Below are 26,216 nucleotides of genomic sequence, written 5' to 3'. Positions count from 1 at the left end.
CTACTGCCTAGCTGTGAGCAAATTCCTTAAAGGAAGTGTGTGTGTGTGTGTGTGTGTGTGTGTGTTTCTGGAGAAACCTGACTAATATACTAGATAAATAAGATTGTGTACCTTCGAGCCAGGTACCTGCTAAGCTCTTTGCATGTGTTAGTCCTTATGACTCTTACTCATGCTTGAGGTAATTTCTGATTGGTCATTTTACAGATGAGGCAGCTGAGGCCTAGAACTTTCCCAAGGTCTTAGAAATTGATGGGGGAAGTCCTGTACATTTGTTAATAAAGCACTGTTGGCCAATAGGAATCTAGATAGGAGGGACTAGGAGTCCAGGAGGATTCTGGGAAGGAGAAACACAAGAGAGTCGACATGTGACCACGGGGTAGGAAGCCCGGAACTATTCTCCGGTAAGAGACATACTTAGATTAACAATTATGGGGTAATTACTTAAGTCAGAGCTAGCCAGTAAGAAACAAGCAAAGGCCAACAGCTTCATAATTAATATAGCCTCCTGTGTGTTTATTTGGGACTGATGCGGCTCTGGAATCAGGCGTGGGAAAGCTTCTATCAAAGAAAAAGCTTCTCTTAACAAGAAATGATAAAGTCAGGATGGGATTCTTAGTAGTCCTACCCTAGAGTCTATGTGGGCGGGCTGTTCCCTACCTAGTCAAATGTAAAGATACTGTGAAGCAAGAGTCAGGACACAAATAACAAGTGATGTCATTTTAATTGCTACACTTATCAATGGGATGAATAAGATGACCAGGAAAGGGGCAGTTTTGTGTCTGGCAGGATGGTCCCAAGACCACTAGGTCCTGTAGGTACAGTTCACAGAATAGCCACAAGGTGGCGGCAAACCAGACAGCACAGACCCCCACTCAGGATGCAAGTCCAGGATTGGGTACAGGAAGTCTATTAACAGTTCCAGAGCTAAGGGTCTGGGACCGTCTGTCTCAGTCCAGAAATCCCTGGTCCAGAAACCAGACCTCAGAGGAGCCCATCTGTAGGGGTGTGGTTCTACCGGCTCAGCCTGGGGACTAGGTCCAGCCCAGTCAATAGAGCAGATCAGCTCCTGGGTCTTTCTCCAACTGAGGGAAGTGGGAAACAAGGTGGGTTCCAAACCAGTCAGGTGACCAGGCAAAAAATCCGGGTAATACGCCGCCAGAAGTTACGACTGCGACTGCTGAGAGCCACCTTAGCAGCTTCCTGGAAGACGGCTTCCACGTTGTCATGGAGGCGAGCCGAACACTCAAGGTAGGTCACTGCTCCCACTGACCTTGCCATATCGTGGCCCTGCCATGGATAAAGAGGAGCCACTATGAGTTGGGGGTACAGAGGTGGAACTCATGTTTGGTCTCTTTGCAGCCCTTCTGGCCATGCCAGGAGTCTTGAGGCCAATTGTAGGAAGTGGGACTTTCCTAGAGTACCCTTAGTGGGCAACTAACCTGTGTGTTGCAGAGAAAGTCCAAGATCAAATCACATGGGTCTCAGGGGCCCCATTTATGCTATACATATTCTATTTGTCCCTCTCCTGACAGAACCTTCTAGAGAGTACTCTGCTTTTTGCTTCCAATTGCTAGCAGTTCCTGACTGCTGCCTTTCTCCAAGACCACTGAGTGTGCCACACACCCGGCACAGTACCTTGGGTTTCCCTCCCTCCAGGCCTCTCACCAGAGAGAGGGCTAGCTTCCTACCCTGTGGTAGGTCACGGGCTCCGACCCATTCTTCCGAAGCTTGTTCACCAGCACCTTGTCCTTTCGTAGGTCTGTCTTGCAGCCCACGACGATGATGGGAACTCCTTTGCAGAAGTGTGTCACCTCTGGGTACCACTGCAGGGGGAAGAGTTGTGTGTGAGCCAGAGGGAGTTCTGACCCTCAGTGGGACACTCTTTGCCCTGTCAGTAAAACCGTAACAAGGATAATGAGCAGAACTAACGTTTAGGAAGCAAGTACTCAGTATAGTCTCTCATTTAAAAATTGCCATGCCCTGGTTTGGGATGTAGCTAAGTTGGCTTAGAGAGCACAAAGTCCTGGATTAGAACTGCACAAACCAGGCCTGTAATCCCAGCACTTGGGAAGTGAAGGTAGGAAGACCAGAAGTTCAAGCTCATCCTCAACTACACGGAGGGTTCAAGACCTGAGACACCGTCTCAAGAAAACGTAGGGGTGCTGGGCAGTTGTGGCACACACAACAGGCAGAGGCAGGTGGATCTCTGTGAGTTTAAGGCCAGCCTGGTCTGTAGAGTGAGTTCCAGGAGAGCCAGGGCTGTTACATAGAAAAACCCTGTCTCTAAACAAACAAAAACACATAGGGGTGTCTAAATACTTTAATTTTATGTATGTATGTATGTATGTATGTATGTACGTACGTATATATTTTGGTTTTTCAAGACAGGGTTTCTCTGTATAGCCCTGGAACTAGCTCTGTAGACCAGGTTGGCCTCGAACTCACAGAGATCTGCCTCTGGAGTGCTCTCTTTCTCTCTCTCTCTTCCTTCTTTTCTTTCTTTTTGAGACAGGTTTTCTTTACGTATCCCTGGTTGTCCTGGAACTTACTATGTAGACCAGGCCTGCCTGGAATTCATAGATCTGCCTGCCTCTGCCTCCTAGGTGCCAGAATTAAAGGTGTGTGGCACCATGCCTGGCTATAATTTTCTTTTTAAAAAATCTTATGTGTAAGGCATTTTGTCAGCATGTATATCTGTGCAACATGTGTGCCTGGTACCCTTGGAGGGCCTCTGATGCCCTGGAACTGGAGTGACAGACAGTTGTAAGCTGCTATGTGGGTGTTGGGAATCAAACCCTCTAGACGAGCAGCCAGTGTTCCTCCAGCTCCAATGTGTACTTTCACTCCCTACTACCAGGTTCTGTAGTTGAGCTCGCTTCCTATATGTAGTCAGTAAGGCATAGAAGATTTTATAACTTATCCTTGGTCACTCAATTGGAAATGAAGGGATTTGAGCCTAGTAGGTAGGCCCAGAGTCCAACTTTTCCCTCCATCCCTAGGAAGGTAAGGGCTTTTTTGGCTACCTTTAAAAATGGGCCAAATATACATTTATTTAAAAGTAAGTAAGCCAGCACTTAGGAGGCAGAAGTGAAGTAGGAGGATCTCTGTGAGTTCAAAGCTAGCCTGGTCTGCCAGCCTGGCCTACATGGTGAATTCCAGGATAGCCAAGGTTAGGTAGAGAGATCCTGCCTCAAAACAAACAAGCAAACAAAAACAAGGAAAGAAACTTGATGGGTGTGTTGGTGACACTCACCTTTAGCCCCATGAGCCCCAGTACTCTGGAGTTAGAGACAGGCAGATCTGAGTTTAAAACCAGCCAGGACTACATAGAGGACCTTGTGTTTGCCTCAACAGGAGGGAGGGCCCCTAGGACACCAGGGCTGTTATTTTAGCCTTGACCACACATCTGAGGCACCAGGGATGCAGAGAAGGCTTTTCATCTCCAGGAGTGCGTGGCTGCTTGGTGGGCCACTCAGGAAAAGCTGCTAAAACTCTCTGGGTCCTAGAACCTAATGGCACCAAGGAAGAAGCTCTCTGCACCTCACTATCCACCAGGTCTGTCCTAGGCAAGGGGCTCCATGAACCCAACTGTGAGGCCTCAGCTGGGCTGAGCCTGTGGGAACCTAGACACCATGATTACCTCCTTTAGGGCAGTCTGTACGAGATCTAGGACCTGCTCTTCTGGCTCTCCCGGTTCGTCCCATTCTGTCCTGCCTTTCCCATCAGCCTATGGTCTCTCCCTTAGTTGGTCTGGCTCCCTGGGTCCTTTGGCTGTACCCTACCCAACTGGCCAGCCCCACACTCCCTGCAGGTAACACAAAGATTCTGCCTACCATAGGCCCGTGACTCCCCCACCCCAGGCTGCTCCTCATCTGGTGGAAATAGTGACTTTCTGTTTGCTCTGGTTCAACTCCTCATTCATCAGCAAATCTGGGGCTCTGCCTTCTAGGAGGATCTGTTCCCACTGCACCACAGACACCACTACCCCTCCCCACCCCTCATGCCTGTAACATGGCGTGGTCCAGAGATGTGCTCAAGAAGTAGTTTTGAAGGGATACATGTAGCCATTGCCCAGGCCGCAGCCCCAGAGTTGCCACTTTAATAAAAGTGATTCAATCCTTGCTGGGTCATGGTGACGCACGGCTTTAATCCCAGCACTGGGGAGGCAGAGGCGCAGGCAGAGGCAGGTGGATCTCTGTGAGTTTGAGGTCAGCCTGATTTACAGAGTGAGTTCCAGGAGAGCCAGGACAGGCTCCAAAGTTACACAGAGAAACCCTATCTCGAAAAACCACACACATACAAAAAAAAAAGTGAAAAAGTGATTAAATCCAAAAATGACAGTATTTTGACTCTATATGGTTGTCACAAAGGTGAGTGAACAAATCCCTGTAAATGCCAGAACAGTGCAAGTTCTTTCCCCCACCTTTTATTAAAAACACGACAAGTTCTTTTTTTGTTTTGTTTTGTTTTTTTAAGACAAGGTTTCTCTGTGTAGTTTTGGAGCCTGTCCTGGAACTAGCTCTTGTAGAGCTGGCTGGCCTCGAACTCATGGAGATCTGCCTGCCTCTTCAGTGCTAGGGTTAAAGGCGTGTGCCACCACCGCCTGGCTCACATAGCAAGTTCTTAATAAATGTTATTACCATATCCTATTGTTGTCCTTGCTAATGCTTTCATTGCCTAAGGGAACCTTGCGATGTGTACCTTCTGTGGAGGTCTTGGCAAGCAGTGGGTGAGGGGCTGTGCCATGGCTGGGCAGAGGTATTGCCTCTGTGACTCTTGAGTAGGTAGCCTTGGGAACCCCTCCTGATTCTAGGGCATCATGAGAGGCCACTGACCATCAGTAGAAGGCATGGAGTGGAGTGCTAAGAGCTGCTAGAATTGGACTTTATAGTTCACTTGACCTCCCGCAGACCCTGGTTAGGGAAACAGCCTCTGAGTCACCCAGTGTTCTCAGCAGAGTCAGAAGGGAAAGAACTACCGGAGAGAGTCAGAGGACATGTGACCCCGGATAAGTCTGGACCTCACATCATCTATATATATAAAAAACCCAGCAGACTCATCTAGGGCCTGCCAAGCTTTTTATGTTTTTGTTTTTAGACAGGGTTTTACTATGAACTACAAGAACTGATGATGTGGCCTCAAACTCCTGGAGATCCGCCTGCCTCTGCTTCCTGGGCGCTGGGATTAAAGATGTGCACTACCATGCCTGGCACTTTAAAAATTTCTTTATTTTATGCATGTGAATGTTTTGTCTGTGTAACACATGCATGCTGTGCCCATGGAGGTCAGAAGAGGGCATTATAAACCACTGTGTAGGCGCTGGGAGTCAAACCAGGTACTCTGGAAGAGTAGCCAGTGCTCTTAACATTTGAGCCATCTCCAGGTCCCAGCAATTTTTAAAAATATACTTATGACAGGCTTGGTGGTGCAAGCACTCGGGAGGCAGAGACAGGTGCATCTCTGTGAGTTCGATGTCAGCCTGGTCTACAGAGCAAGTTCCAGGACAGCTTCAAAACAATACAGAGAAACCCTGTCTTGAAAAGCAAAAAACAAATAAACAAACAAAAAAAATGTATCTGTATGTGACTGTATAGTCCAGAAGAGAGTGTCAGAGTCCCCGAAGCTGGAGTTACAGGTGATTGCGAGCTCTCTCTCTCTCTCTCCTCCCTTTCTCGAGACAGGGTTTCTCTGTGTAACAGTCCTGGCTGTCCTGGAACTCACTCTGTAAACCAGGCTGGCCTTGAACTCACAGAGATCTGCCTGCCTCTGCCTCCCGAGTGCTGGGATTAAAGACATTCGCCATCACTACCACCCAGCTTTCTCTGAGACAGGGTTTCATTGTGTATCCCCGAATGGCGTGGAACTCACTATGTAAATCAGGCTGGCTTCTCAAACTCACAGAGTAAAGGGTGATGAGCAGTAGTTCGGGCTGGGTGCTGAAGTTACAACTCCCTCACCCCAGTACCTACCCTGTTGGAGACATTGTCAAAGCTGTTTGGACTGGTCACATCAAAGCAGAGGAGCAAGACATTGGCATCAGGGTAGAACAAGGGCCGGAGGCGGTCATAGTCATCTTGCCCTAGGCAAAGGAGAAGAGTTACTCACTCTAGTCCTGTCTGCTCTCAGCATCTTCCCAGCATCAGGGAGGGCACCTTAGCAGACATGGGCTTTTAGAGGGTAAGAGTCAAGTTTTGTGCGGCATGTGGATGTCACCTGGGGGAGGCTCTTACTTGGCTTGCCTGTGAGATTGGCAGCCTTGGCCTGGTGAAGCCATTGCTGGAAGACCCTGTTCAAGGAGTGAGCGTGAGGCCGAGGCCAGGCTTAGGAGCCCACTTTGGCTTTGCTAGTGCAGCGAGAGCAGGGACGATGTGACCCCAACAAAGGGGTTTTAACAGGTCGACAATAAGGAGGCTGCTGGGTCTCCTTGAGTTTAGTTTTGAGTTAACAAACCCATGTTGGGCAAGGCCAGGAGGCTGGAGGGCATAGATCAAGGTCAGGGGGTCTTAGAGAAGCTAAATTCAGGATGCAAAGCTTGGGACCCAGGACCAGCCTACCTCTTGAGGCTGCCCTGGTGGGAAGTGGGCACATACAGGTGAAGGTCAGGTTCCTGGGGCCCGGCTGATGCCATTGCGTGTGCCCTGGAGAATGGCTGATTTCCCTGGTTCAGAAGGCACTGGGGCTCCGCTTCTCTCTCCCACCCCTCCTAAAGACCCACACCTACCTGCCGTGTCCCAGATTTGGAGGTGTACGGGTTTACCCTTCATTTGCAGAGTGACATTATAGCGCTCAAACACTGTGGGGCTATAGCTCTGAAGAAAGAGAACAGATAAGGAAGCTTTTAGGGATCTGGTGCACGCCAGGCCCCCCGGAATGCCTACATACAACCCCCTCATTGTGGTTGTTTCTGAGAAGGCTCCCAGTTTCAGTAATCAGTCTTGGGGAAAGGCTTAGAGTCTGGTGCCAGGAAAGTCCCCATCATGCCTGGTCTTGTTTTCTTTGATTATAAAAGGGAGAGATGAAGTCCTTGTGGTAGGGGTAGAATATTGCTATAAGGAGTCAATGAAATGGTTCAGGCAGAGTACTTGGCATACAGCCTGGTACGAACAGTCACCCCATACATTAAATGCTTTCTGCCCCCAATTAAATGATTTCTTTTATAGGATCTGCCTTGGTCATGGTGTCTCTTTATAGCCAAAGAACAGTGACTAGGACAGCTCCTTTAAAAATTTTTTTATTTATTCATTTATTTTGAGATGGTCTCTCTATATATTCCTGGCTATCCTGGAACTCACTATGTAAATCCACCTGCCTCTGCCTCTCTAGTGCTGGAATTAACATGCCAGTCCCTTTTTAAAAAAAAAATATTTCATTAATTCATTCATGGGTTTTTCCAGACAGGGTCTCATTGTGAGGCTTTAGTTATCCTGGAACCCACCCTATAGACCAGGCTGGCCTTGAACTCAAGAGATCTGCCTGCCTCTGGAGTACTGGGACTAAAGGTGTGCACCGTTACTGTCCTCCAAGAGCAATATGTACTCGTAATCACTGAGCCATCTCTCTAGTCCTGTTATTATTTTTCTAGGACAGAGTCTAACTTTGTAGTTCAGGCTAGCCTGATGGGGTTACATGTGTGCACTACTGTGCCCATCATAACTCTTTTGGAGTGTTATGTATGGAGTATTGGGAGGTTTGTGGGGGCTATTTTTTGTTTGAGATAGGGTCTTCTGTAGTCTTTAAGGCTGCCCTAATCTCACTGTGTACCTGAGATGACCTTGACCTCCTTATCTTCCTATGCCTACTTCCTAGCTGGCCGTGCAGCAGGTGTGCAGTGCCATACCCTGCTGTTTTGCAGTTTCTTTTCTTTTTAAACATTTATTTATTTATTTGTTTAATGTGTATGAGTGAGCTGTCTTCAGGCATACCACAAGAGGGAATCAGATCTCATTACAGATGGTTGCTGGGAATTGAACTCAGAACCTCTGGAAGAGCAGTCACTGCTCTTAACCACTGAGCCATTTCTCCAGCCCTCTTTTTTTCTTTTAACCTTTAGCATGTGCACACATGTCTTGGAATAGAAGTCAGGGGACGATCCACAAAAGTTGATTCTGTCCTCTCACCATGTGGAGGTTAAGTTAGGGGTTAAACTCAGGTCATCAGGCTTGATGGTTAGAATCCATACCCTCTGAGCCACATCTCCAGTCCCTGTGCGTTTTGAGGCAAGGTCTCATTCTAGCTCATGCTGGTCTCAAACTCAAGTGTGAGTCTTCTGTCTCCCGGAGGCAGTGGTGCATGCCTTTAATCCTAGCCCTTGGGAGGAGAGGCAGGTGGATCTCTGTGAGATTGAGGCCAGCCTAGTGTGTAGAGTATGTTACAGGACAGCCAGGCTACACAGAGAAACCCTGTCCCAAAAAATAAAAACAAGGGGGCTAGAGAGATGGCTCAGAGGTTAAGAGCACTGGCTGCTCTTCCAGAGGACCTGAGTTCAATTCCCAGCAACCACATGGTAGTTCACAACCATCTGTAATGAGATCTGGTGCCTCTTCTGGCAGTAGATATACATGCAGGCAGAACACTGTATACATAATAAATAAGTAAATAAATCCTTAAAAAAAAAAAAGAACACACACACACACACACAAAGAAAAAAACACAAGACAACAATAATAAAGCCATGCACCACTATGCCTGGTTTGGCATTTTCTTAATTAGTGATTGATGGGGGAGAGCCCAACTCATTGTGGATGGTGCCATCTCTGGGCCAGTGGCCCTGGACTCTATAAGAAAGCAGGCTGGACAAGCCGTGGGAAGCAAGCCAGTAAGCAGTAGCCCTCCACAGCTTCTGCATTAGCTCCTGCCTCCAGTTTCCTGCTCTGATTGAGTTTCTGTCATTACTTCCTTTAACAATGTACAGTGACATGGAAGTGTAAGCCAAATAAACCCTTTCCTCCCCAACTTGCTTTTTGGTCACAGTGTTTTGTCACAGCAATAGAAACCCTGACTTAAGTAGTCCTTTATCCCATCCCAGGCCTGTCCTGTGGAGACTGGCTGGCCTCCCTGGTTCAGGAAGCACTGGGGTTCCCCTTCTGTTTCCTACTCCTCCCAAGACCCCACACCTACCTGCCATGTCCCTCTCTACAATGGCTGGAGTGGACCTGACACGTTTGGTAGCTAGATGAAAAGCTGGGAACTTCGGCAGAATGGGGCCCGAGTCACAGGTAATGAAGTATGCCAGCCTGCTACATCTGGGCCCCTTTGTTATGAGCAGCCCAGGACCTCCTGGTCTTGTTATTGCTTCATTATTTGAACCAGGGTCTCATATAGCCAAGGAACACCTTGAACTTATGACCCCCTGGCTCTCACTTCCTGAAAGCTACGAATACAGACAGGCACCTGGTTTACACATAAGCCACCCTGGTTTACGTGATGGTGGGTACTGAGCCCAGGACTTCATGTACACTGGGTGAGTACTCCACCAACTGAGCTCTATCTCTAGCCCGTTTGTTTGTTTCTAATTACATTTATTTATTGGGGGGGCACACATGCTGGAGGACCCATTGGTCAGAGGACAACCCTCAGGAGTCTGTGATCTCCTACTGTGTGGGTCCTGGGGATGGAAGTCAGGTGGTCAGAGTTGGTGGCAAGCGCCTTTACCTGAGGAGCCATCTCCTCCCTCTCTTTCTTTGTTAGACAGGTTCTCACTGTGTAGCCCAGGATGGCCTGGAACTTACTGCAATTTTCCTACCTCAGCCTCCTGAGAGTCAGGATGACAGGCATGAGCCACCATTTCAGGACTAACCTCCTGTACTGAACCCCTTAGGTTTCTATGGCTTGGCCAGGGCTGGCTGGTAGGGTCACAATGTGGGGATACCTAGTCTTCCTTTCCCATATCAGGCATGACTCAGGAGGGCTTCATGCCTGTCTTTCTGATGGCCAGACTGCCTGCCAGTCCTCTTAGTCAGGCCCTAGCCAGCCGGGAGGAGCAGTCATAGTGATGGGTCAGTGTGTTCTCTAGGGCATGGGAGGTCATGCGGTAGAGGCAGAGTGTCACCTGGAGAAAAACGGAGAAGTTGGCATGGCTACACTGTAAGGAGTGGATGGGAACAGACGAGGGCCCAAACCGCCTTCCTATCTCTCTTTATACGCTTAGGTTCCTCTTCCCTTTGATAGTTTTCCTACTGGGGAAGAGAGCGTGAGGACAACACAGACTTTGAGATCAGATCAGCCTGGTTTAGGACCCAGTTCTGACAGCCACCAGTTGTGTGTGGTGTTGGGCCTGCACCATCACTGGTTAAGAAAAAGAGTGTCACCATGGGATGCAAAGGGAAGACCTGGTCCAGCATGGATGGTCACTAATTGCCAGGTTGTCAGTATCCACACAAGCCCTACCCATCCCTCTGCGTTCCCTTTCCCATCCACAACTGTAGTCTCTGGCCTCCACCCTAGAGCAAGAGCCTGTCACTGTGGAGATACTGACCCTCTGCATCTGAGACCCTCACGCAGTTACCCACAGGTCAGTTGAGGGGCTCTCCTGATGGGAGCTTCAGGATGTAGGATGACCATAACACAGCTCTTCGGAGACAGACCAGCGCTTCACAAGCCTATGAAGATGGCCCCAGCCCACTGCTCCCCTAAGGCTCTTCTCCTGGACTACTACAACCTCAGCAGACTTCCAGAGGCTCTGAGGAAAGTGATTTGCCTAGGGCATGCACTAGCCGGGCTCGGCAGAGCCAGTGCTGTTGGTCTTTAGGGGCTACACCAGCCACTTGCCTCTTCATTAACACTCAAGTCTGACATCATACAGACCAGACATGAGTTGGAAGGGGCTGTGCTACCTAGTCACTGAGAAGTGTCACTGCCCTACCCCTGTCTTTGGAATGTGATTTTATCTATACCTTTTGTGGTGTTCTTTGACCCCCCCCAGGCAGAAGTGCCTAATCTTATCTGTTCAGTTTTGTTCAGTCAGAGACACATGGGCTGGCCTAGGTTGACCCAGGATGGAGATGACTCAGCCCTCGACCTGCCCTCCTGGGGTTCCAGACAGGTGACCACAACAGAATGAGGATAGGGTTCCCCAGGCTCTCGAACTGGAGCAGTCTAAGAGGGACTTTGGACTTGGTTGGCTCTGCAGGCTGGGTGCTCTCTCCCATCTCCTGGCCCAGTCTTGTAGGCTACTAGGAATGGTTGCTTTCTCAGTGCCAGCTGAAACTTTTTGGGGACTGATGTCTCTCCCTACCCCATATGATCTATTTTGCCCCTTCTGCCTTGAACTTGAAGTTGGGTGATAGCCAGCGAGGGTCAAAGAGGTTACCCCACATTTCCAGAGTGTTCTCTGCCCTTTGCTGCCATCAGAAAGCCTCAAGACTATTGGGCCCAAGCCTCCAGGCTGCTGGCTCCTTGGGCTTTTAGGGCTGCCTGAGGCAGACCAGGCCGGGACTGGGCCAACAGACAGCAATAGTGGCTTCAGAGGTCACAGAGTGCCCTGGGGAGGACAAGATGACCTGAGCCCCAGGTCTGAGCTACCACCATGTTCTCCTCAAAAGGCACAAGCAAAATCCCAGCACGGGGGAGGCAGATGCAGTTGACTCTCCGAGTTAGAGGCTAGCCTCATCTACAGATGGAGTTCCAGGACGACCAGGTCTACACAGAAAAACCCTGTCTCAGAAAAAAACAAAACAACAACCAGATGTGGTGATGTTACATACCTATAACCCTAGGACTGCAGTGATAGGAGTATTTGAGATGAACCTACGCTACATGAGGAGACTTTGTCTCAAAAACAAAATAGCTTGATAACTAACTAAAAAGAGCTCTCTCTCTCAAGCCAGGGAACTCCCCGATAAAGGGAGAACAAGGACAAGGTTGGTCCACTCCTGGTGACTACTCTCTTCTGTCACTCCAAGGTATTCTGTAAAACACAGTTCATGAGCTGAAAGATGTTTCTATGTGAAAATCGTACAGCCCCGCAGTCAATGTCACTACCTAGAATGTTGATGCAGGACAATGATGCTCTGTCTCTAGGTGCCTTCCTCTGATCCTCGGTTGCCACGATGGTCAGGTTTCCATGAGCAGCACCTAGAGACCTGGAAACTATCTCCTCGACTTCAAAAAATTGTGTAACTGGTCAAATGAGGTGATGTCAGTTTTGCAAACCACAAACCAAAGGCTCTGGTATGGTGGCACATACATGTAATCCCAGCAACCCTCAGGGAGAGAGCTGGGATGACTGAGCATTCAAAGCCTACAACATAACATCCTGTCTCAAGAACAAAACGGAAACCATAAGGTCCCAAAACATAAAAAACCAATAGCTCACTGGTGTAGAGTGGCAAGCGAGCCCTGGCACCATGTGCCAGACCAGCTTCTCGGACTCCTCCATTAGACCGCCCAGCTCTGTGCAATCCCAGAGGCTGGAAGGATGCGGGACAGGAAAGGAAAAGGCGCGTTGGGGGAGGCAAACTCAGGAGCACCTAGAAATCCCACTCCTCATAGAAGCATAGAGAGTGGGCTCAACCACTGTTCTGGTCCCTAGGCCTGCTGAGCTGCCTGGAGAGCCTGTCCTGGAGGACCCAGTCACAAGCCCAGAGAGCCAGGTCCTACCAGTTACTGCACCTGAGCTGTCCATCAGCCTTCTACCTCACCTTCCCTACTCCCTTCCCTCCCCTGAGGTTGCTCTGAGAAACAGGCTTAGAGTCAAAGCAAATCAGAAGGCGAATAGGGCTCTTCAGAGAAGGGTCCATGTTCCCCATTTTCCTCTCTGTGGTGAAGCATGGGATTTGCACCATAGTGGCCAGAGTTGGAGAAGAGCTGTGCCTCCCAAGGGACATCATTTATCAATTTTCAGTGAGTCCTTCTGCATGCAGACTTGGAGCTGAGCTCTTGACCTCTATCGGCTGGCTCGCTCTTCTATAAACTCAGGAAGGGACTGTCAGTTAAGGAAGCAGGCACAGAGAGGGTAGGGGACTTGCCCAAAGGCACACAGCTGTACGAGGCAAAGGCTTGGTTTGACTGCTGCCAGTCTGGCTCCAAAGTCCTCACTCTCTCTTAGCCAAGTTGTGACACCAACTGCTCTCTGATTTGCTGTTTTCCCAAGTGGTCTAATTCAGTCCCTGTGACACCCCTCCCCCTAAGTGCCATTAGTCTCGCTTCGATCCTACCGGGTAGATCTGAAAAACTCTCCCTTCGACCCCAGGCTCTGTTGGGAACCCCCCAGAAGGCTGGAATTGGGTATTTCGAGGCAGCTCTCGGCAGACCCGCACACTGGCGCGTTCCAACGCAGGGACAGCGCAAGGCCAAGGGTGAGGGCACTCACCTCTGGGAAGGCCCCGTCGGCGAAAACCATCATCAGCGAAGTCTTCCCGCAGCCCCCGTCGCCCACCAGGACCACTTTGACCGAGCACCCGCTTAGCGGCGCCTCTTCTCCCGCAGCCTGGGCCGCCTTCATCCCGGACGGGCGAGCGGACAGCCGAGCGCAGAGCAGCGGGGGTGCGCGGCGGGCTGGCTGCGGCGGGCGCGGGGCTGGCCCGGCGGGACAGGAATGTGGAAGGGGCGGGGCGGCGGGAGGAAGTGGGAGCGGGGCGGCCCGGGCAGGAGGCGGCCCGGGGGGCGGGGGACACCCAGCTCAGGTGAGAGGCTCTGACCAGGATGGGGGTGCGGCGGCCAGTCAGGCGTGGAGCGCTCCTGGGGCACGGTCTCCTGGCGTCCTATCTGGCCTTTCAAGAAACACTTTTGGAGTGCCTACTGTGCGCAGTCATTGAGGCCACAGGGGTGGGCGGAGACCTGTGCCTCCAGAGGGCACCCAGGACTCCTGGGAGAAAAGATAAGTAGACAGGTAGTTGGAGTGGAGTGGCAAGGAGGGAAAAAGCACCTGGCCTGGCCCATCGCCATGGGAGGGAGGTGATCTTTTATGAATGAATGGAATGAATGAATGGAATGAATATGAGTTTCTGTGCTTGGGGACCTAACAATCTAGGCTTCCTCCATATATAGGTCAGATGAGAAGGGAGTAGCCCGGGCTTGCCCTTGTGGGTCACTGCAGGACTTCGACTTCAATGATGGTGAATTACTACCTCTCTCATCCAGGCAAGCAGTGATCTAGGGAAAACTATGGAGCCTTCCGTCAATGGAGCTCATTGCAGGCTGTGGCATATGGGTAATGCCATGAGTGGTTCTTAGTACAATACTTTAAAATTTTATTTTTGTGTGTATGAGTGTTTTATCTGCATGTATGTCTGTGCACTACGTACCTGGTGCCCTCTGCCCAGTTATGAACCACCACATGGGTGAACCTGGGTTCTCTGGAATAGCAGTCAATGCTCTTAACCTCTGGATCATCTCGTCAGCTCCTTGATATAATATTTAATCAACACAGATGGTCCTGAGTTTCCAAGAGTCTGGGGGCCAGAAGGTGGTGGCGCATGCCTTTAATTCCAGCACTCAGGAGGGAGAGGCAGGTGGATCTCTGTGAGTTCCAGGCCAGCCTGGTCTACATAGTGAGATCCAGGACAGTCAGGGAAACCCTGTTTCGAAAAAAACAAAAACAAAACAAAAAATCTGGAGACATTGCACTGTTTAAGTCAAAACCTCTACTGTGAAAAGCCCAGAATGTGAGACATCAGTGTGAGAATAACTACCTGAGGCAGGAGGACAGGAGCAAGACAAAGGGACTCCTCTCCTGGGGTAGACAAGAAGGACCTTTCTCAAGGCAGAGGCCGAGTCCTTTTTTTTTTTTTTTTTTTTTTTTTTTTTGGTTTTTCGAGACAGGGTTTCTCTGTGGCTTTGGAGACTATCCTGGAACTAGCTTTGTAGACCATGCTGGTCTCGAACTCACAGAGATCCACCTGCCTCTGCCCCAAGTGCTGGGATTAAAGTTACAGGTGTTTCAAAGAGGCTGTCGAAAGATAGCCCCGCCCCCACTTTCCCCTCGATGGGATAGAGGGCGGGGTTTGGCTGAGGAGCTGGTATCTGGATGGTGGAGCATTTTGAATTTCAGGAATAAATCCAATACTGAGCTGGAAACTTACTGACGTCTAAGTCCCGCATATATACATAACCATATATTATATATTTAATTAATGTTTAGTGGGCATAAGTAGGCTGGGAATGTAGCTTTTTTGCTAGAATGCTTAACTAGCATGCACGAAAGCCTGGAGTCCATCCCCAGTACCACAAAAGCTGAACTTGGAGCTGCATGCTTGAAATTCCAGTACTGCTGAGGTGAAGGCAGGAGGATCACAAGTTCAGTCACTGTCAGCTTGGCTATACAGGAAGTTTACCGCCAGCCTGGACTGAATGTCCTGTCTAAAAAAGCGGGAGAAGGGTCTCTCTGTCTCCCCAGACCTCGGGCTGGATGTTTACATGGAAGCTAAGTAGAACTGAGTCGGAAGTCTTTGGGTTTCACCTCCCACACTGGTCATGACATCACCCCCATGGTGTTCAAAAGCAGGTGAAAAGAATCTTCAACCCTATTTGATCCCCACTGTGTCCCAAGAAAGCAGTTTCCCTCAGGGCGGTGGCCACAGGTCAGCTGCATGGAGGGAACCTCCCAGGACAGCTCCACCTTTTGGATGCCCCTTCCCTGAAACTGCCACAGGGCTGGGCAGGACGTGGCACGAGGCTGGGTGTGTAGCTGAGCAGGATGCCCCGTCTAAGGAGTGGCGGGGAGGGGCCCTGCTCCCCTCACCCCAGTCAGCGGTCAGTGTAGTCACCCCTGCTGCTGCTGTCACCGAGCCAGCCTGGGAGGCAGGTGGAGCCAGACCAAGGGTGGAGGAAGCTGAGAGTCAGGCAGAGGCAGTTGGCCTTGGTTGCTGTAGGGATAATCACCCTAATGACACACTTGACAACTGTCACACTTTACAGTTTCTCTGCCTGCCTCCTAATAATAACGGCACCCACTGATGGGTGGTAGCTGCTATGCAGAGACTGTCCACCAGGAGGCAGGAGTCGCTAGCTCCATTCTACAGAGGTGGAAACTGAGGCCTAGAGAGGATAACTTCTTGTTTAAGCTCCAATGATAATTAAGAGGCCGGTGGCAGCACATGGACCCAGGTAAGACCCTAAAGCTGCCCCCAAATATTACTTCTTGTGCATTATTGCTCTTAGCTCTCACACTGTGAGGCAGGCTCAGTGGATGGTCCTGTTTCTTGTTTTGCAGACTGAACCCCAGGGGGAGGCTGTGGTTTAGATTAAGCCACTAAGACATGGAACCGGGACTTGGTCTCCTCCATATCCGGCCCAGCCTCATCAACACTGTATGCTCAGGCTCCTGCAAGAGGCATATCAGTCAGTCATTGACCCATGGCCATCTGCCCTGGTGGCCAGGAATTTTCCCAAATCTGACATTACTGGACTCTGGACTGCACTGTTTTCCTGAAGTTTATTTTTGGAGTGGGGAGGTGGCCCAGGCCACACAGTTGGCCTCACCAGGGTGCTGTTTGCTGTTTTTCTGTTTATTGTAGCTGCGACTGACTTCCGGCCTGTGGGTGACTCAGCCCCCTCCAGGCCCCATCAATCCCAAGCCCAGAATTCTTTATGAACCCTGTGTAGCATGTGACTGCCCTGCAGACCTCAGAACAGCAGCGGGGGTGGGGCCAGCATCTGTCTGGAATGCTGTTCTTGGGGATGCAGGCCTCCAGCAGAGCCATGACCACCTCAAGAGCAGGGACCACGCTGACCCATTTCTGTACCCCAGACTATCTCAGGCTGGCGCCAGCTGTGGTTCCGGATATTATGTCTAATTGACAGCCTGGCTGGACAAACACAGGAAGAGAAAGAAAAGGACAGAATGAAGAAAAGAGGGGGGAAGGACAAGAGGAGAAAACCAGGGAGAGGGGGAGGAAGAAGGGAAGGGAGGAAAGAGGGGTTTGGAAGAACAAACTGGCCAAATGACTGAGTGTTGTCGGCGCCTGTAACCCTGGCACCCCGGAGACAGGCGGTTCTCAAGGCCAGTCTGGTCTACATAGCAAGTTCCAAGCTAGACAGGGTTACATAGTGAGACCCTGCCTCGAAAATAACAAACAAATCAATGAAAAATAGATGAAGGATAAGCACATATAAATGTGACCAGGGGTGGGGCATATTCTGCAGCCTCTGCTTGCTCCAAGGATAGACCCCTAACTTTCAACCCCGTTTACCCGTCTGCCTCTGCCCCTCCCTGCTGCTAGGCAGCTCAGGCTCTTCTGACTCTTTGCTGCCACTGTGTGGCCACTCTGCTCTCTGCAGGTCATCACCAGGGCTTTGCCCTGGGCTTTCTGGCGTGGGTGCTGGGTGTTTGTGTAGATATGGACTTGCCTTTGGGGAGCCTTAGCAGTGCGACCTGGGGTGCAGTTCTCCAAGCCTTTGTACGTGCGCTTTATGCCCCCCTTAAACCATTAGATCCCAGAAGTCCTTGGACTCAGACTGGACTGTGCCACTCAAAACTTTGCCCTCACATAAACTGAGCACATACTGTGTGCCAGACACTTGGCACATGCCACTTCATTCTGCCCTTTGAAGTACATGCGATTCCTATGCGCCTTTGGAGAATGAGGAAACGGAGGCCCAAAGATGAGAGATACTTTAGTCAAGGTCCAGTTGGCAGTTAAATCTGGACATTGAGTTCCAGAATTTGTCCATACAGAACCCTCAGAAATTATGCCAGGGAGGTGGCAATGCCTGTAATCACAGCACTTGGGAGGAGGGCAGGGGAAATAGGGGTTCAGTATTGTCCTTATCTCTATAGTGAATTTGAGGTCAGTCCAGGATTTGTGAGACCCTGCTTCTAAATAAAAGGGCAGGGGGCCACTGGAGAGATGGCTCAGTGGCTAACGGCGCTTGTTGCTCTTGCAAAGGTCCTTGGTTCGGTTCTCAGCACCAGATGGTGGTTTACAGCCAGTAAATCCAGTTTCAGGGTATACTATCCCTCTTCTGACCTCTGTGGGCACTGGGCACACACATGGTACTCATACATTCATATAAAATACCCACTCTACATATACAATAAAATTTTTTAATTAAAAAATAAAGTCAGAGCCAAGTGGTGGTGACACACGCCTTTAACCCCAGTACTCGGGAGGCAGAGGCAGGAGGATATCTGTGAGTTCCAGGCCAGCCTGGTCTACAATAGTTAGTTCCAGGACAGCCTCCAAAGCCACAGAGAAACCCTGTCTCAAAAACAAAAAACAAAACAAAAAATAATAATAATAAAAATAAAGTCAGAGGTGTGAGGAGCCCTTTATGGGCCAACTTGTCCAACACTCTTCATTTTTCAGTTGGAGAAACTGAGGCCCTGAGAGTGAAAGTAACTTCTCACGCAGCAGGTAAGCAGTCCCAGGCCTATGTTCAGGAGAACCCAGAGGGTGCCCCCTCCCAAACATCCTTCTGTGGGAGTCCAGCTCCTAGCTGCACAAGCCTCCTGCTTGGCTCCTCCCCTTCCCTTCTACTGTCTGGCTTTCCCTCTAGGAAGGGTGAGCCAGGAATTGGGGGAACTGAGCAGGGAGGGAGCACTGCGGCCCCATCTCAGCACTCATTTAGGCCCCTAATGAACTCACTTTGGGTATCTGCAAGCACAGATGGGTGGGCTTGGGCAGGGGAGAGGAACCAGTGGGTGCTGAAAGAACATGTCTTCCTCTTCCCACGGGCAGGCCTCCCTCTGGCAATACTATTTCAGCTACTGACATCTTTCCTCTTGGGTGAGTTCTTAGAGAGAGGGGCCCCAGACTCTGAAGGCAGTCCATAGACCTGGGCGGGAGGAAAGGGGGGAAAGGGTGGGAGCTTAGGGACTTAGGGACGGGGTTGGGGGCTGGGGAGGTGAGGGGGTCAGAAGGGGCGGGGACATCAGGTGAAGAGTCATAAAGAAGATGGGGGATGCTGGCATTGCCTCTGACAGCCTCAGCCACTCTGCTTCTCTCCAGGAGCACCTCTGATTATTTTTTTAGAAAAAAGATTTTATCTATTTGTACTTTATGTGTATTAGTGTTTTGCTTGCATGTATATAAGTGGATCACATGCATGACCTGGAGGAAAAAGGAGGGCTCCAGATTCTCTGGAAGCGGAGTTACAGACTGTTGTGAGCCGGGTGCTAAAAACCAAACTGGGTCCTCTGATAGAGCAGCAAGTGCTCTCAACCTCTGAACCCTCTCTCCAGCCCTGAGTACCCCTCATTTTGAGTACTCTTAGTGAACTCCTAAAGATAACTGAGCGGCCTGCCTCCCTGCCCCTCTCTGCTTATAACTATGCTTGTTCACTTCCTTTCCTGGTCCTCACCCCAACAAGACCTGCTGTTGCTCCAAATGTTTTCCTGGCTCCCTCCTGCCATCAGAACAAGGGATGCTGGGAGCATCCATCTCCATTGGCCTCTCAAGTCTCTGTCAGGCTACAGTTCTCCAGACATTCGACACCAGTCTGTGGTCTGTGACCTATGGTCTACTGGAAATGCTAGGAATTTAAAATTTTCTTTATTCTTAAATCAGGCCGTGGTGGCAGCAGTGGTCACCTATGGCTTTAATCTCAGCACTAGGGAGGCAGAGGCAGGCAGATCTCTGAGTCCAAGTCAAGACCAGCCTGGTCTACAGAGAATTCCAGGACAGTCAGGTCTACACAGAGAAACCCTGTGTGTGTGGGTGGTGGGGGAAACGACCAAAAATTTCTTTGTTCTTGAGAATTCCATACCCACATACAATGCATAGGATAAGATCTGCCTTATGGACCCCTTACTGAGGCTGGGAATTCTTTTTTTTTTAATTAATTTACTTACTATGTACACAGAAGAGGGCACTAGATCTCATTATATATATAGTTGTGAGCTACCATGTGGTTGCTGGTACTTGAATTCAGGACCTCTGAAAGAGTAGTCAGTGCTCTTAACCTCTGAGCCATCTCTCCAGCCCCAAGGTTCTGGGAATTCTTACCTAGCTTGTGAGCTCCCAGGGGAAAGATAAAAAGGAGAGGAGTCTGAGTATCCTGGGATCCAGAAAGTCCAGAAAGTTCTTTTTTGTTTGTTTGTTTTTTGTTTTTCGAGACAAGGTTTCTCTGTATTGTTTTGGAGGCTGTCCTGGAACTCACTCTGTAGACCAGGCTGGTCTTGACGTGGACTCAGAGATCCGCCTGCCTCTGCCTCCTGAGTGCTGGGATTAAAGGTGTGCGCCACCAACACCTGGCTATCCAGAAGGTTCTTAACTGCACTTCAGTGACTTCCAAGGAGTTGGAGAAGGGGCCGTGTGTCCTCCCGTGTGTCCTCAGGTTTGAGAGCATGGGCTTTTGAACCCTATAACCTGAACTTGAATCATAACTGTGACTTTCTGGCTGTGTGATCTTAGGCCTGTTACTTAACTTCTCTGAGCTGTGGTTTCTACATCTCTACAAAGGGAATGCCACAGTTGCCTGATTTTCAGGGCTGCTGGACTGCAGACTGAGTGCCAGTTCTCAATGACGTTGTAAGGGAGGCCCTTTATCCCTTTTTGGCCTATGTTCTGCCTCCCTGATCTTCTGCCCCTTCCCTCTGAGCTAGCAAGGCAGAGAACTCTGCCTAGTGTTGGTCCTTTCCTGCCCTCTTCTAATGTGTTCTCTACTGGGAATGCTTTTCCTGCCTTACATATTGAATACTCAACTAAGTGCCACTACTAAGAAGCCTTCCTTGATTTCACCATCCCTATCTTTTCCTACCAGGAATGGTACTGGGGACCTCTCTTCAGAGCCTCCCAAGTAGATCCATGACTGCCAGCAATCCGGGAAGTACAGCAGAAGTACCCTGTGCAGCCCACGGTCTAAGAAGGTTCCCAGTGAAGACAGTAAAATGCCTCTAGGCTGAGCAGGGCTCCGTGGAAGGCCCTTTCCTGCTCCGGCTTTATTTTGGTTCCAGAGTCATTGCAGTCAGCATTCCTGGTCACCGCCACAGCCATCTGAGCACACTGTCAACGTCTCATGCAGCACAGAAGGAAGGGACAGGGGGATGGAGGTTGGGGGATGGAGTCTGCCCTGCAAAGCCACTGGATTACAGTCTGGGGCTTCCAGATGACAAGGCCTGGCCCAGCCACCACTATCCTTGGTCCAGCAGTCACCTCTTGATATTTATTGAACACAGCCTGAGAAACCTGGCTTCGGCAGGGTCCAGTTGTGGCAGGTGTCCTGCCTCCAGTCCTATAGGCCTGTGTCCCTGTTCTAGCCGCCCTTCCACTTGTCATTGATGGTAATTGATTAGACCTGGGTCTCCATGGCTCCTCATTGGATCTGAGTATTCAAGATTCATTAGAACCAGAGGCAGCTACCTGAGCCCTCTTCTTGTCACTCCCCATGGCTACTATTCTTTTAAATCTGCAGGTGCCAGAGAGAAGAAGCCAAAAGCCACTTCTCTGGGATTGTCATTATCAAATGATATTTATGACACCTGTAAGGATGTGATACCCCCTCCACTAATCCTGACCAGATGGAGCCAATGAACAATTCTGGTAGTGACGTACAACCCGACCTTTGGCTTCTGAACACCATTTCCCCAGAGTCCCGACTGGCTCCAGACTAAGGCTAAGTATTCCTGAAATTTCAGTGTTAGGCAACTTGACCTAAGATGCTCGGTACTACTGGGAGTGAATTTAGGCCTGCCTGAGAGCTTCCTTTCAAGAGAGGCCGGGCCTGGAGGGACACCAGCCAATGCTGGTGGATCTGTGCTGATTTTCATTGGATTCAAACACAAGGGCCTGGATCTGGGCCTCTGGGAATTTCTGGTTCTCTCAGGGTAGAGGGTCGGGAGACCTTTCATGTGGTCTGCAGGATTCTGCTGGGCCTGGGCTCCTGGCCTTTTTGTCCCCACTACAATGGGTAGAGTATGTGTTTGGGATGGGCTAGTTCATACCCCTTCTATTGCTTGACTGTTCACTACAACTCCCACTACCCCCACTAAATCTGGGTGTTGTTTACTCCCTAATCCTCAAAGTGCAGCTCCTTCCTTGTCTGAGAGGTCCTCCCTGTCTCCCCAGACCCCAGGACTCCTTCCCAAATCCATCTGGCTGGGCAGTTATTTGATTAGCACTGAGCCGATCAACCAGAATGGGAGAGGGCCATCTTGACTTCCTGGCGAGGCATCCTGGGTGCTACGTCTTGTTAACTAGTGTTAGCCCTGTCAGTACCGGGACTAGCCCCTCAAGACTTACTAACATCTGGCCCCTAAGAGAATTGCAGAAGGGGGTTGGCCAACTCTGAAGCCCATATGCTTCTGCAGGCTAAGGGACATACTTCATTAGGCTTTCTAGGTCATTCTGCTGGGTCCCCAGCCAGCTCCAGGTAGTCATTAGTGGAGAAATTACCCTAGGTCCCCAGGTGAAGAGCCACACCCATTCCTCCATGACAGTCTGGACAGAGGGTTCAAGATGGCTGATGAGGACCCCCTGGGAGGTGGGGCAGCCTCAGTGTTCATAGCTCCAGCTGACTATGGAGAGGGCATCACTGGATAGAACTGAGATGGTGACAGGCTCTGGTGACTCTGCTGCCCATATTGCCTGCCCTGGCTGCTAGTTTCGCCGGACTGGGTGCCACATGGACACAGGTCTGCGCAGCGTGGCCAGCATCTGGTTCCAGTGTGTGGTGCCCATGCCGCTGGCCGCCGGCCCAATGATGACATGCCCCACGTTGTCCCCACGGCCATCACTGCTGCTCTCAGCCACTGTCACTCGGAGAGACAGGTCCTGGGGAGAAGGAGACATGGAAGATTGGGACCAGAACAGCTGAAGGATTCTCCCTGGCTCCAAGGTCCCAGCTTGTGAATACCAAGCCCTGTGAAGTACATACAGCTCTCGGAGTCTTCCCAAATGACTTGGGAGTGGAGACTTGTCCTAGTTGCTTAAAGATGGATAGCCAGCTATGATGTTGACCTCACTAAGTGCTAAAAATGACAGTTCCAGCAGGATTTAGAACCCATCTCTCTCTAGGTGATGGTGGCGTACGCCTTTAATCCCAGCCTCCAAAGCAATGCTTCATACCTCCACCCCCAAAAATCAAAACAAAAAACCCCATCTCTCACTTCTTTGTCTCAAAAAATTTTTTCTTTAAGATTTATTTTATTTTTGAGATTGAAAAGATGGGCCAGCAGTTAAGTACACTTGCTGTATTTTTTTGTTTTTTGTTTTGTTCTTTGTTGTGTTTTTTGAGACAGGGTTTCTCTGTAATCTTGTAGATCAGGCTAGTCTCGAACTCACAGTATAGGGTATAGGTCAGAAGAGTGCACTGGATACCTGGAGTTACAGGCAGCTGTGAACCATCTGATATGGGTGCTGGGAACTGAACTTGGGTCCTTTGTAAGACAAGTATGTGCTCTTCACCATTGAGCCATACCTCCAACCCTACTTATTCTTGAAATAGAGTATCATGTAGCCCAGGCAGACTCTGAACTTGCTATATAGCTGAAGCTGCACTTAAACTCCTGATCTTTCTGCCTTGGCCTCCCAAGTGCTAGGATTACAAGTGCATGCCACCATATCAGGCTTAGAACTTAGGCTGTTTATCTGTTTGTTGGTTGGTCTTAATTTTTTCGGTTTGTTTTGCTTTTTAAAAACAGGTTGTTGCCGGGCGTTGGTGGCGCACACCTTTAATCCCAGCACTTGGGAGGCAGAGGCAGGAGGATCTCTGTGAGTTCGAGACCAGCCTGGTCTACAGAGTGAGTTCCAGGACAGCCTCCAAAGCCACAGAGAAACCCTGTCTTGAAAAAAACCAAAAAAACTCAAAAACCAAAAACCAAAAAAAACAGGTTGTTGTTGTTGTTTTTGTGTGTGTGTGTTTCTTTTTTTTTTTTTTTTTTTTGGGTTTCGAGACAGGGTTTCTCTGTGGCTTTGGAGCCTATCCTGGTACTCACTCTATAGACCAGGCTGGCCTGGAACTCACAGAGATCCGCCTGCCTCTGCCTCTGCCTCCCGAGTGCTGGGATTAAAGGTATATACCACAGTGTTTTGTTTCTAAACAGAAAACATGTATCCCTGTTAGCCTGCAGATCATTATGTAGACCAGGCTGACCTCAAACACATAGAGATCAGCCAGCCTTGACCTCCTGAGTGCCGGAACTAAAGGTGTGTGCTGCCATGGCACCTCACTGTTTAAATTTATCTATAGTTCAGGCTGGCCTCAAAACCCCTACAGAGCAGAGGATGACCTTGAACTTCTGATCCCCCTGCTTCTGCCTCCTGAGAGAGAACACCAGCATGTCTGGTTTATGGGGTGTGTTTGTGCTGGAAACCTAGGATTTTGTGTGTGCTGAATAAGTGCTCTAGCATCTGGGTTTTGGGACTTAGGCCTTTGCTACCTGTTTCTTTGTCTTTAAAAAACGTGACAACATTTCCTACTTCTCAGAGCTGTTTTGGGAAGAAAATAATTAAACACATAGGTGGGGAGAAAAACCTAAAAGCAGATAATGTGTGACCTGGTACTGGCCCATCAACAGGGAGAGATCTCTCACTGGTACTGTTATAATCATGTGGGATCACAGTGGAGGGGTAGGGTTAAGTAAGAACGTATTTGTGATGTTGACCCAACTGATCCTACCTAGTTCCCCCGGAGCTTCATTTTTGGAGGTTGTAGGGAAGTGGCATTGTGACAAACAGGGCAAAGACAGGGGTCAAATCGGTAGACTGTCCAATAAGAGGCAAGATTATGATCCTAGGACCAGCCAGCTATGCTGGAATGTTTCCTGGATTCCTAGATTTGGAACACTCAGAGTGAGGCTGACACCCAACTTTCAAATCTACAGGGGCTGGCAGGGTAGCTCAGTGGTAAAGTGGATGCCTAGCATATGCAAAGCCGTGGGTTCATCATCAGCACTGCAAAACAAAGAAATCCCAAGAGCATCCCTAGGAGGGGAATAGGTAAGCTGTGCAGTCCCTGGGCTGCAGGACAGACTTCAGTACAAGGATAAAAGGACTATCTTATTTTTAGGTATGCCTAAGTATAGAAAGAGGCAGTGAAAGGAGGGAGAGAGATCCCTACTCTCCAACTGGTATGGCTTAAGCTATATATTCTCTGTGGTTCATTCCACCACCCGCTACCAGTATGTGATATCCCTATGTCAGGGGTGTTCTCACAGAGGCAAATAGTCATCTGGAAGCCCTAGGGTAAGAAGATCCTAGTGTGGTCCTTGCAGTAGGGCCTCTGAAGGCTTAGGCCCACACCCCAGGCCCTGGGGTTACCTTTAGCTCATCTTTAGGCAGTGCGGTTCCTCAGAGTTCAGCTCAGCTGTCACCTCCTGCAGAACGTCTCCCCTGACTGCCAATGCAGGGGAAGCTTCCAATGGGGTTTAAAAAGTCTGGGGACTTCCCTACCTATCCTTTGTAGGGATAGAGAAAGCAGTGCCTGGGTCCCCAACTCTCACCACAGGCTGGTGTGTAGTGGGCTCAATCAGTGACTAACTAGAAGAAGGTTGGCTTGAGGTGCCACAAGGCAACACTGGAGGGATGCGCTGGCCCAGAGTCCTGTGAGGACCCAGCGCACCTCACCTGTAACACGATGGCTGGTACTGAGAAGATCATGGCTTCATTGAACACCGGGTTGGGGTCATCCCTCTTCACAGCTGTCTTCTTCTTGCTCATCTTCCTCCCATCCTGCAGCAGGTATACTTTGACGAAGGGGTCTACAGGCAAGTATTTTGGGGAAGGTCAGTAACACGCTTGCTTGGCATGACCCTGTCTACTCTGGTTTGTTTGTTTATTTGTTTATATTACGAAACGGAACCAGCTGGGTGTCGGTGGTGCACAACTTTAATCCCAGCACTTAGAGGCAGAGGCAGGCAGATCTCTGAGTTTGAGACCAGCCTGCTGAGTGAGTTCTAGGACAGTCAGAGCTACACAGAGAAACTCTGTCTCAAAAATAAAAAACAAAACAACAACAACAACAAAAAAGAAATGGGACCTCATTATATGTTCCAGGCTGGTTCTAAACTCCTGAACTTAAGGGATCCTCCTACCTCTGACTCCTGAGTTGCTGAGATGAAAGTTGCAAATTACAATGCCTGACTTATTATTTATTTATTCGTTTGTCTTTCAAGGCGTTGTTTTATGCCACACCACCTGGCTTACTTATTTATTTTTAAGATTTACTTTTATTTTAATTTACGTATTTAGATTACATATATCCTAAGTATCTCTGTACAGGTGTATGAGTGTAGTGCCTATAGAGTCTAGAAGAAGGTGTCAGAGAGCTAGAGTTATAGGCAGCTGTAAACTGGCCAATGTCGGTGCTGGGAACCAAATTCCAGTCCTCTCCAAGAGCAG

At 49.6% G+C, this 26,216-nt stretch overlaps 2 protein-coding genes and 1 long non-coding RNA gene across 3 annotated transcripts in view; 1 reads left to right on the top strand and 2 right to left on the bottom strand.

Annotated features, from left to right (window-relative positions):
• Positions 1–704: 704 nt before the first annotated feature.
• Rhod (ras homolog family member D) lies at positions 705–13,535 on the bottom strand. The gene is made up of 5 exons (XM_005064062.4): positions 13,310–13,535; positions 6,722–6,809; positions 5,970–6,079; positions 1,689–1,823; positions 705–1,287 (listed from the first exon to the last, which is right to left on the bottom strand). The coding sequence occupies exons 1-5, from the start codon at positions 13,439–13,441 to the stop codon at positions 1,120–1,122; spliced, it is 633 nt and encodes a 210-aa protein (XP_005064119.1). The 5' UTR covers positions 13,442–13,535; the 3' UTR covers positions 705–1,119.
• A 1,608-nt stretch (positions 13,536–15,143) lies between these two features.
• Positions 15,144–20,725, top strand: LOC110340861. The gene is made up of 3 exons (XR_002382689.2): positions 15,144–16,044; positions 18,246–18,293; positions 20,641–20,725. It is a non-coding gene; the product is annotated as an uncharacterized LOC110340861 (long non-coding RNA).
• A 49-nt stretch (positions 20,726–20,774) lies between these two features.
• The window catches only part of Syt12 (synaptotagmin 12), a 32,728-nt gene continuing 27,286 nt past the window's right edge, over positions 20,775–26,216 (bottom strand). The window contains exons 7-8 of the mRNA XM_005064061.4: positions 25,443–25,576; positions 20,775–22,649 (exon numbers count right to left, since the gene is read on the bottom strand). Of these exons, the coding sequence (XP_005064118.1) occupies positions 22,476–22,649; positions 25,443–25,576 (308 nt within the window). The 3' untranslated portion in view covers positions 20,775–22,475. The remainder of the gene's footprint in view (positions 22,650–25,442; positions 25,577–26,216) is intronic.

This window comes from Mesocricetus auratus, unplaced genomic scaffold (assembly GCF_017639785.1).
Source record: "Mesocricetus auratus isolate SY011 unplaced genomic scaffold, BCM_Maur_2.0 Super-Scaffold_4256, whole genome shotgun sequence".
NCBI lineage: Eukaryota > Metazoa > Chordata > Mammalia > Rodentia > Cricetidae > Mesocricetus > Mesocricetus auratus.
The sequence above is the reverse complement of the archived record's forward strand: the minus strand, read 5'-3'. Positions and strand labels throughout refer to the sequence as shown.

Bases quoted from the DNA above. Each gene is read 5' to 3' on its own strand.
- Rhod (XM_005064062.4), bottom strand. From the start codon at position 13,441: ATGAAGGCGGCCCAGGCTGCGGGAGAAGAGGCGCCGCTAAGCGGGTGC. The intron at 6,810-13,309 runs GTGAGTGCCCTC...CTCTTTCTTCAG, and splicing joins CCGACGGGGCCTTCCCAGAG to AGCTATAGCCCCACAGTGTT. The intron at 1,824-5,969 runs GTAGGTACTGGG...TTCCCCCTGCAG, and splicing joins TTGACAATGTCTCCAACAGG to TGGTACCCAGAGGTGACACA.